Source organism: Pinus tabuliformis, chromosome 9, assembly GCF_031772625.1.
Source record: "Pinus tabuliformis cultivar Carrire ecotype Pingquan chromosome 9, CPIR1, whole genome shotgun sequence".
Lineage (NCBI taxonomy): Eukaryota > Viridiplantae > Streptophyta > Pinopsida > Pinales > Pinaceae > Pinus > Pinus tabuliformis.
The window spans coordinates 696,253,341-696,265,592 of record NC_142307.1 but is presented as its reverse complement, the minus strand read 5'-3'; the positions used below and the strand labels follow the sequence as shown (position 1 = coordinate 696,265,592).

At 35.8% G+C, this 12,252-nt stretch overlaps 1 protein-coding gene across 2 annotated transcripts in view; it reads right to left on the bottom strand.

Moving 5' to 3' along the window:
* The window catches only part of LOC149150560 (Stress responsive alpha-beta barrel domain protein), a 133,295-nt gene extending 132,307 nt beyond the window's left edge, over nucleotides 1–988 (bottom strand). The window contains exons 1-2 of one of the 2 annotated variants that reach the window (XM_089446108.1): nucleotides 701–988; nucleotides 485–611 (exon numbers count right to left, since the gene is read on the bottom strand). In XM_089446108.1, the coding sequence (XP_089302234.1) occupies nucleotides 485–611; nucleotides 701–824 (251 nt within the window). In that variant the 5' untranslated portion in view covers nucleotides 825–988. The remainder of the gene's footprint in view (nucleotides 1–484; nucleotides 612–700) is intronic. The other variant, XM_089446107.1, reaches the window with a different exon arrangement.
* Nucleotides 989–12,252: the final 11,264 nt, after the last annotated feature.

The window sequence follows — 12,252 nt, the reverse complement described above, 5'->3', positions numbered from 1 at the left end:
TATCCCGAAGTACTGGAAAGTTGAAAGCAGAACTGGAAAACAGCAGGAAATGGGTTTCCAGAAATGGGTATTGCAAGGGTTCAAAGGTATCATAAACTTTGGAGTAGTCTGCAAAGGCAACCGCGGGAAATGGAGAAATATTAGACAATAGTTTCCGGAAAAAGGGTACAATTCCTTTCAAGCAAATTTAATCCAGAAACAAACCCGCTGTAGTTCTCTTCTGTTTGCTGATCTGGTACTCTCTTTAAAAATATAAAATTTAATTAGGTATATAACCTCTTCAAATGGTATTTATTTTATATGTTAATGTTAGTGGGCACATAGAAAAGCCGCAGCAATTATAATAGATGTTTCTTCTGGAAACTGCTACCTTGAGTAGTTTCCGAAATGGTTTCCAGGGATTGCAAACATTTCCTAAACCATGAACATATTTCCAGCCTGTTAGAAACAGTTTCAGTTATGCACAGAAAGAAAAAAAACGTACCTTTTACTCAAAGGTCTGGAAGCATTTTGAGCCATCTCCGAAGTCTGTCCGGCCCATGCAAGCATGCTTGACCACTTACACGAAACAGAAGCCTTATGACGATAATGGTGAATTATAGCCCCACAAGCTACATATCAAAGAAAGAGGCCAATAAACATTTTTTTTCTAACAGATATTACAAATAAACTGGTGAAAAATTTATGCCGTTGTACTTACTGGAGTGGGACTTCAAACATCTGGATGCAGACCCAAACGAAGTGCAGTGCCTAGAGTTATGATTTGCCACTGAAGAATTCTGAAGGAAGAGCTGAGTATAGGTGGCAGAGGCCAACTTCTCCATTGTTACAGCACTTGAAGCAATGTGGACACGGGAGAAATATCGCCGCCATGGCACGAATGCATAAAATATGTCCCAAGAAATGGCTATAATGCAATTTACATCATGGGTGGCCGTAAGGACTCGATCCTCTCCATGAGAGTTACATCCTTAAAATGTGTGGGACCAATACAGCCTTTTCATTAGCTGAAACAGATAGTATTGGGTGGCTAGGAGGTCCTCTTTATCCATGATAAATGAATCTTGATATCGTGTTGCTTGGGTTGTAATCTTCTTCTAGATTAATGTTTCTGAAATCCTTTAAATTCACTTGGAATACTTGGAAGTCTGGCTAGTAGAAAAGATTTTTACTTACGGTGTGTTATTAACATGTTTTTTTAGCTCAGCGGATGAAATGATATTCTAATGTTCACGAGACTAAAATAGTCTATGACGCCATTAGTTCCTTATTTTTTGCTCTTTGCAATTTAGTTTTTTTTCGATTCAAATTGATGATGAGCTGACCCAACCTTCCAACAATCTCCTGGCTAAAAAGACAATGTCAAGAAACTGATGCTAAGATGTTCTCATAACTTTCTCTCATGTCTTTGAATGCATCACATTCCAAAATGAAATGTTTTTCCGATTCCAGAACCTCAAATGTGCAAAATGTGCACACTTTTTTTTCCAAACTTCTTTTCCACAGTGTTGTTTCATTATTTTATCTCTTTTCAAAAGTTCATATAAGTTTGTATAAAATTTCATATGAGTTTGTATAAACAATTACAAGTGATTTTGTTAATCTTAAATGTTTAAGTTAGGAAAAATTATTAAATTTTTTATTTGTTTTAGAAATCTTTAATAGAATTTCTTATTTGTTTTTATAAACCAATATAATCATTGATGAGAATTTATTTTTTAAGAGGTTAGTTGAATAATGTTTATTTGTTTTTATAAATCAGTATAATCATTAATGAGAATTTATTTTTTAAGAGGTTAGTTGAATAATGTTTAAAGGATTTATAGGTTAGTTGGTTACGTAGTTTTAATTATAAATAATTATATTTAATTAGAGTTTATTATATTTGACTATAGTTAACTATAGTAGTTACAAGTTAATGATGCACACATTAGTTGGTTGATTAAATAAGTGGTTAGAGAGATTATGAGTTGGTGGATGAAGGGTTAGAGCTGGTGTTATTGGATTAGTGGTGAAAGGGTTAGTAAATAGTAGTTAGGGTTATTATGAGGTGATGGGTTAAATATTAAGGGGATATGGTAGTGGGTTGTGACGAATGAGTTAGTAGTTCATGTTTAATTTAGATTTATTGGATTAGTGAAATAGAAAATCTCAATAGTACTACCATGCCACAATTGAATTTTTACAATAACATAGGGCACTATTAATATAAAATTAGGAGTTAACATGATAGTGTGACAAAAATTTCTACTAGTCAAACCTCTTAGCAAGGGTACTCTAACATGCACAACGAAACCTAAGTCATGAACATCATGATATATGGAAGTAAGGATTCCATGGAAGATAAAATTATATGAGAAAGTAACTTGATATAGATGTGAAGGTCAATTAGTGAACTATCTAAGGGTAGATACTCTTAAAAGCACAAAAGTGATAGCCTTGAAGGTGAAGTGGGCTATAAATTTACATAAGTTTCATGTTGCCTATACATATATATAGATAACATAGTGACCTTTGTCATATATTGCGATATCCCATATTCATATACTCGTATCCATGATAAATTAAAAATGTATTATCAAAGATTTCTTCATTTTCACCATGAGATAGCAAGTAACACAAGTTAGTATAATCATGAAAAATCATGTTTAGTAGAAGTTTTGATTTTTTTTATATGGTTAAAATAACCTTAACCTTGATTTCATTCCATTAAATATCCTTTAAACAAAACAAAAAAACAAAAGTAGTAGCACAAACAACCCTAATATATTGCAAATGCTTGAATCAAGTTAGCTTTCAAGTGGATATGGATGATAAATGAATGTTTGAAGGTTAGTTCAGGGAAAAAATATGCAATTTAAATACAAACCCTAATGCAAAGAAGACATTTATTAAATTGACGACCTTATTAAATCAACATTAAAAAATAATAATAATAATATTTAAATTTAAATTATATAAATGATGTTAATGTGAAACTATGATTACTCACATTTATTGTGCTTTCTTGTTGAATTTTTGTGTAAAGAAAGAATTTAATCAAAGTCTGACATTATTAACATGTTCGTTAATATTTTCTTCAATCAAGTTACAAACAACTATTAAAACTCTAAGTAAAAATGTATCTTTCAATTGGTAGTTTTCTCCAATCAAGTTATAAACAAATATTAAAACTCCAAGTAAAAATGTATCTCTCAATTGACAATTTTGGTATTAATTTGTATGAAGAAGATAAAAATATGTTGATGTGTCTTATGCCTAGCATTACTGGGTAGTATGGATAGATGATATAAATGATATGAAAAAATAATAAGAGGCACAATATTTTACATGCAAAAGAGATTAATTAAAAGTAAAAATAAATTACTTTGAATATATAAATACTTTTATCGATTGACTATAATGAATACTTTGATGAAAAAGCAATCGAATGGTATAACTAGTATTCTTTGAACATTTCAACTGTATCCAATATTAATAACAATGTAAGTAAAGTTATTGTTGTAGTTGAAAGAAAAATGGCATTGTCATGTTCCATAGTTTAATCAAGCATTTGTTTCAAGTTTTGAGGTTCAACAAGGTAAGGTGGATAACAATATCTTTTGGTTGGATATTGTCCATCAAAGTTTTATCATGTCTTATCATGTCTTGTTCTTCTACAATTCATCAAGGTAAGGTGGATAATAACATTTTTTTGTTGTGTTATTTCCCATCAAAGTTTTATCATGTTTGTTCCTCTACAAATTGATTTATTAGTTACATAGTTTTGTCATGTTTTGCTCCTCTACAAACCAAATTATTACTTGTTACCTATGGCGTACTTATATCTTTATTCATAAGATTTGTAATTCCTTCATTTATTGCTCTTAGTATTGTGAAATTCTTATTCTCCAAGGCTTTGGAGTATTGTTATCGTCTAATTAGAATTTATTTTGAAAATGTATATCACAAAATGGAAATGTTGATCTAGATTGTCCAAAGAAATGAAAAAATTGAATCTAATGAATACTCTACATAATTACGAGGTTGGTTGTCCAATTAATGGGGAAATTTCCTTACTATCTATATACCATATTTCTGGTCTCCCATAAACCTTTCCCATGAGGCCATCAACCTTTTCCATGAAACCATCCTAAATAGAAGACGATTAAATATTATATGTTATGAAATACAAGTATTTTTTTTTTAGCTAGGTAATGTAAGTTTTGAGATGACTAACACACCTAACCTGTGGCTTAAGTAGTTGCGACCCAAGGGGATCTAAGCCATCAAAATCACCTAGGGATTGCATTCGTCATGGGCCACACCAAGCCTTCAGATGGATGGAGGTATTTTTTTCTACGAAGTTTTGAAACCAATGACCTTTACACCACAAAGTGCCTTAATAGGACACCCTATCATCGTCTGCTCTACACCCCATGGGTAATATGAAGATTAATTTTTAAACTTAAACTAGCAATAATATACTAAAATTAAGTTCGATTTTTTAATAAATTTGATATTGAGAAAAGGGTAGGAAAGGTCAATAAATACCAAAGCAATTTTTTTAATATTGTTCCCTTTCTTACTTTTAACTTAAAATATGTCTTCAACTAAATCATTATGTTCTAAAGTGTGGGGTAAATGATAAAATCATTATATTCTAAAATGTGCAAAACTGATTATGGAGGTAAATAATAAAATTGAAAATCTTCAATCTAAAATATGTAACAACAAGGGGAATAGTTGTGATGCAGCACAGTCCCTACCTTCGCTGCTAATTAATCAATTAAAGGTTAGAAAGCTCTTAGCACCAAGCTCTCTACATAGTGATAGCTCTATGCACAAGTGTGTTGCAGCGTTTTCACATTTGCATATATGTATTATTGCTAATATTTTAGTATTACATAATCCATATCTTTGTATTGCGGAATTTTTTTCGCACTTGCGTATACGTATTATTGCTAATATTTTAATATTAAATAGTCCATATCTCCATATTGCGTATATCACTATGTCTAATGTTATTCGCAATAACATTGAGGCCAGCGATGGACCCACACAATGTTATTGGTAATATTTTAATAATAAATCATGCATATCTCCGTATTCTGAATATTGCTAGTCAATTGAGTAAAAGTTGTGCGGAGTGCAGACATAATTGTGTACAATGAAAGCTCTCTTCACAATGAAATCGCTTCGCAAAAAACACTTTGTATAAGCAATGCAAGCTTTGTTTAGTGTGTCACGACGTTTCACACTTGCATATACATATTATTGCTAATATTTTAATATTAAATAATCCAGATCTCCATATTACGGCATTTTTTCGCACTTACGTATATGTATTATTGCTAATATTTTAATATTATATATTCCATATCTTCGTATTGCGAATATCATTATGTCTACTGCTAATTGCGATAACACTGAGGCAAGCAATGGACCCATATGATATTATTGGTAATATTTTAATAATAAATAATTCATATCTATGTTGTAACACCCTCCTCCCACATCTGCCCAAGTAACCATGTCAACTGAGTAAGCTTGCGACGAGAGGCTACTATGATTAGATTCGACCTCCTATGTGACCTTAAGGAAGTGGAATCAATGGAACACATCAACCAACCTATCCACATCAGCAACAGAACCCTCAGGAGACATGTCAGCCACTCAGTGTTATATACCTAGGGGGGATAATATGGGGTACCAAGGGAGGTACCCAAGGTAATAATGTAATAATGGGATGGGCCATAGTAATAAATAAGGTGGTTAACCCATGTCATGTAAGGGACCACAAGTAGTTAATAATAATGTAATGGGCCCATGGTATTAGTTGATGGTATGAGGGAACCATGGTAATGACCCATGGTATTGTATGTATGAGGCCTATATAGAGGCTAGAGACTCCATATGAAGAGGAAGAGAAGTATTATTGTATGAACAGGCATATGGCTTGTGGAGTGTTCTCCTTCCTTAAGGAGTGAATGTATGGTGTTGCCCTACCTTAAGGGTTTTGATAATAAAGAATCATTTCATATTATCTTGGGGTTTACTTGCATTATATTATATTTTTATATCAGATCTATAATATTTCTGGGTTAGATCTACAACAATTGGTATCAGAGCTACAACAATTGGTATCAGAGCTACAACAATTGGGATTTTTTGGGTGGCGAAATTGTAGATCAGATCTGTACGTTTTGGTGCCACATCTGCAGAATCTAATTGCAGATATGTATTCCTTGTGAAAAAATACCCAAATTCAAAAAAAAAAATCAGTTTAATCGGAGTCCGGATGAAGGAGATATCGCTGATCTAAAAATCAGTGGGGTTGCAGACAATTTTCAGGGCAGCGAGTTTGCGGCGCAGATCTAGAAGCCCTTGTGCAAGATCTGCAAAATCTAATTGTAGATCTGTATTCTTTGGGAAAAAAAACCCGATTTCAAAAAAAAATCGGTCGAATCGGAGTCCGGATGAGGGAGATATCGCTGATTTAAAATCAGCTCTTTTTGCAGACATTTTGGGTGACGGCAGGAGAGTAGCAGAGCAGATCTGGAATTCTAGTGCCTGGATCAGGATTTTTATCACATGGGCAGATGCAGAATGATTGTTCCATTTCTAAAAACAGGTTATAATAGGGATTCTGAGCAATGTTGACAGATATGTGACCATTTCAATGTTTCGCCAATATTTTTGTGATGGCGGGCCTAGATCGCTTTGAACAGGAAGACTCTTTTTTGGGTCATCCCACTAAGCTCCGATAGACTGGTACAGTGGAGGAATATATTACCGCTTTTGAAGCCTTAGCCTTCCGCACTAAGGGTCTCCCAGATACATTCTTCAAGGAATGTTTTATCAACGGTCTTAAAGAAGCCATCAAAGCTCAAGTTCTACTTCACCACCCTCCCACGTGGAAGGAGGCTTGCCAGGTAGCTCGTCAGGTCACATTGCCTAGCAAAGATTTTATTTTTACAGAAAAGAAGGAAACCATGGAACCTAAAGGGTTATTTCCTACTAGTATATCCTTATTGCAGATTCATGGATTGATTCAGAAAGAGAAGATCATTGTTTCTATCAATCCTAGTTGTAAACATAATTTTATCAGTGTTAATTTGGCAAAAAAATTGCAAGTCCCAGCAAAACAAATTGAACATACACAGGTTGATGATAAGGATGTTCAAATTTATAAGGATTTGAAGCTTTCTTTGGATAAATATGTGTTGCATGGTGATTTTTATGCTTCAGAGATGGATAATATGGATGTTGTTTTGGGATATCCTTGGATGGAATCCGTGGGTACTATCAATATTAATGTGCAGAAGAAATTCCTGAAGCTATGGTATAAAAAGAAGAAAATTACATTACAGGATATTTCCATCCATAAACAGGTAGAGCACATGGAGGCTGAAGCAGAAGATGTTCAAGGGATTGACATATCAAATGATGAGCCTTTGATGATCGACAATCAAACACAAACAGAGGCAGCAGAAGAAAAGGTTACAGGTGATGATACATCAGAGGAGGGCTCAGTGGTTGAAGTCATATTGAAAAAGAAGACACCACAACAGGCACCACAGCAGAGTGAAGTAAAGAAACAGCCATCGTGGGTTAAAACTTCAACATATCATCACCCACATCACCCAGCGAGACAACCATCAAGATGGAAACCAAGTCGTCACATGACGGATCGCGAGGAGAGAAGATCCACCCACTGCACATCAACACAGAACAGCTGCCACGGTCAACTTCCATCTCAAGCGAGCAAGGCGCCAGCGAGATCGAGAGTTCACCTTTCTCTTGGATGGCTAGATGCACGTGCATGGTATCAGTGGACTACTCTTTTGAGTAGATCTTATTATTTGTGTTCTTCCCATGTTTCGGGGACGAAACATGCTTAGGGGGGTGGAATGTTATATACCTAGGGGGGATAATATGGGGTACCAAGGGAGGTACCCAAGGTAATAATGTAATACAGGTAGAGCACATGGAGGCTGAAGCAGAAGATGTTCAAGGGATTGACATATCAGATGATGAGCCTTTGATGATCGACAATCAAACACAAACAGAGGCTGCAGAAGAAAAGGTTATAGGTGATGATACATCAGAGGAGGGCTCAGTGGTTGAAGTCATATTGAAAAAGAAGACACCACAACAGGCACCACATCAGAGTGAAGTAAAGAAACAACCATCGTGGGTTAAAACTTCAACATATCATCACCCACATCACCCAGCGAGACAACCATCAAGATGGAAACCAAGTCGTCACATGACGGATCGCGAGGAGAGAAGATCCACCCACTGCACATCAACACAGAACAGCTGCCACGGTCAACTTCCATCTCAAGCGAGCGAGGCACCAGCGAGATCGAGGGTTCACCTTTCTCTTGGATGGCTAGATGCACGTGCATGGTATCAGTGGACTACTCTTTTGAGTAGATCTTATTATTTGTGTTCTTCCCATGTTTCGGGGATGAAACATGCTTAGGGGGGTGGAATGTTATATACCTAGGGGGGATAATATGGGGTACCAAGGGAGGTACCCAAGGTAATAATGTAATAATGGGATGGGCCATAGTAATAAATAAGGTGGTTAACCCATGTCATGTAAGGGACCACAAGTAGTTAATAATAATGTAATGGGCCCATGGTATTAGTTGATGGTATGAGGGAACCATGGTAATGACCCATGGTATTGTATGTATGAAGCCTATATAGAGGCTAGAGACTCCACATGGAGGGATAGGAAGTGAAGTATTATTGTATGAACAGGCATATGGCTTGTGGAGTGTTCTCCTTCCTTAAGGAGTGAATGTATGGTGTTGCCCTACCTTAAGGGTTTTGAGATTAATAAAGAAGCATCTATCTATTTTGATCGTGTTCTTTCTTGGGTTTATTTCTATTCTCTGAAGCATAAAAATCACCATGCAACACATATTTATCCAAAGAAAGCTTCAAATCCTTATAAATTTGAACATCCTTATCATCAACCTGTGTATGTTCAATTTGTTTTGCTGGGACTTGCAATTTTTTTGCCAAATTAACACTGATAAAATTATGTTTACAACTAGGATTGATAGAAACAATGATCTTCTCTTTCTGAATCAATCCATGAATATGCAATAAGGATATACTAGTAGGAAATAACCCTTTAGGTTCCATGGTTTCCTTCTTTTCTGTAAAAATAAAATCTTTGCTAGGCAATGTGACCTGACGAGCTACCTGGCAAGCCTCCTTCCACGTGGGAGGGTGGTGAAGTAGAACTTGAGCTTTGATGGCTTCTTTAAGACCGTTGATAAAACATTCCTTGAAGAATGTATCTGGGAGACCCTTAGTGCGGAAGGCTAAGGCTTCAAAAGCGGTAATATATTCCTCCACTGTACCAGTCTGTCGGAGCTTAGTGAGACGACCCAAAAAAGAGTCTTCCTGTTCAAAGCGATCTAGGCCCGCCATCACAAAAATATTGGCGAAAAATTGAAATGGTCACAGATCTGTCAATATTGCTTAGAATCCCTATTATAACCTGTTTTTAGAAATGGAATAATCATTCTGCATCTGCCCATGTGATAAAAATCCTGATCCAGGCACTAGAATTCCAGATCTGCTCTGCTACTCTCCCGCCGTCACCCAAAATGTCTGCAAAAAGAGCTGATTTTAAATCAACGATATCTCCCTCATCCGGACTCCGATTCGACCGATTTTTTTTTGAAATCGGGTTTTTTTTCCCAAAGAATACAGATCTATAATTAGATTTTGTAGATCTTGCACCAGGGCTTCTAGATCTGCGCCGCAAACTCGCTGCCCTGAAAATTGTCTGCAACCCCACTGATTTTTAGACCAGCGATATCTCCTTCATCCGGACTCTGATTCAACTGATTTTTTTTTTGAATTTGGGTATTTTTTCACAAGGAATACAGATCTGCAATTAGATTCTACAGATGTGGCACCAAAACGTACAGATATGATCTGCAATTTCGCCACCCAAAAAATCCCAATTGTTGTAGCTCTGATACCAATTGTTGTAGATCTAACCCAGAAATACTATAGAGCTGATATGAAAATATAAGATAATGCAAGTAAACCCAAATATAATATGAAATGATTCTTTATTATGAAACCTTTGTTGTAGCTCTTATTCCAATTGTTGTAGCTCTGATACCAATTGTTGTAGCTCTGATACCAAGAAAGTGCTCTGATACCAATTGTTGTAGATCTGATATGAAATAGCTCAGATACCAATTGTTGTAGATCTGATCCAAAAGATATATGAGAATAGAAATAAACCCAAGAAAGAACACGATCAAAATAGATAGATGCTTCTTTATTAATCTCAAAACCCTTAAGGTAGGGCAACACCATACATTCACTCCTTAAGGAAGGAGAACACTCCACAAGCCATATGCCTGTTCATACAATAATACTTCACTTCATATCCCTCCATGTGGAGTCTCTAGCCTCTATATAGGCCTCATACATACAATACCATGGGTCATTACCATGGTTCCCTCATACCATCAACTAATACCATGGGCCCATTACATTATTATTAACTACTTGTGGTCCCTTACATGACATGGGTTAACCACCTTATTTATTACTATGGCCCATCCCATTATTACATTATTACCTTGGGTACCTTCCTTGGTACCCCATATTATCCCCCCTAGGTATATAACACTCAGACATCCTATCCCCGAGTCCCACTGATGTTTTGGACATCCTAGGCCTTAGTCGCTCTCACGTTATAGGCATGAGAGTGTCTAGAAACCGAAAGTCTCTCTCACAGGCTTGCCTACCAGCGTCCATAGACCCAATTTGCCAGTGTTATGCCAGCAACCCCGGGATTTGAGCCACTTTTTTAGGCGCAAAGCCTAGGTCACTGCCCAGAATGGAATGATAGCTTAAGATCAGTGAAAGAACAGGGGAACAACGATGCAAAAACAATAAGTTAAACAATACCTTAATCATACCCCTACTAGTCATGCCAGACATTTGGTCAAACATATCATCAACATGTAACGTATAGGTGTAAACAACATAATTAAGTGTAAGGATCTCATACTTATATGAGAATTGATATGAACCATTGTTCCCTCATGTCATTTGCTGCATTATCATCTATTAGGCCATAGATACATTATCCATTCATTTACAAGAAAAAACATGTTGAGAGCCATACATAGCTATTGTCATAATACACACATATAACCAACATAATAACAACATAAATACTCATGAAAGTACAGACATATAGACCACATATAATCCATCAAAATGCTCATAGATATTGTTTCTCATGTGCATGTATGATTATGTCATTGTCTGCCTTACAACTCATTATTTCTTCCTTTAAGCTGCTTAGTGTGTTTTCCAAATCAGAAGAGTGTCGAACACCACGCTGCTCATCTAATCCATAGGGACAGTCTCGAGAATTATAGTCTACCATTTTGCTAGTCATCTTTGATATATTCTTCCTACAAGGTATATCATGTCAGCTAAACCAAATCACAATAAACCAACATACCTTAGCATAATTCAGGGAGGATACCTCATCTACAGGATCAAGAAATCAATGTAATACATGTATAACATAATCATGACAATATATAGAAATATCACACATAACAATATAAACATATAACCATAATTATAGCTAGAGTCCAGTCATCAATGCGTGACCATATCAATTACACATACCATGACCTCATGCATGACAACAACCACCACATCATTGTACACTTGACCACATGCGAACACTAACATGCATAAACAATGCACAATTAACCATACACTCATGATCTGAAATCACCCGTAAATGACCTCAGAAAAATAATGAATGTATTACAGACTCAAGTGTTGGGGTGTGCCTATGTTATTTTATGCAACAGATCGATAAGATTGCAAAATACACAGACACTGAAACAGTAAGAGAACACAATAAGCAAACACATAAACACAACAAATTTAATAATGAGTTCACCCAATCCTCTTGGGCTACGTCTCCTGGTCCAGCCTTTAGTGGTGGCCTTTCTATTGTGTCTTGAAGCGAAGTTTTTACAATAAGGAGCTCAATTTGATTCTCACTTTAACAGATGATGATCAGTAGGATTGTACTTGGATTCCACAAGTCTCTAGAGTACACAGACTCCCCTTACTGAATCTCGACCTCAACTCGTCTCAATGGTATGAGTCCAATTTGGTACTCAATACCTGACAAGTATACACAGAGGAGTTGCTTGAACCTCTCAAGCCTTCTCTGGAGTTCATAGA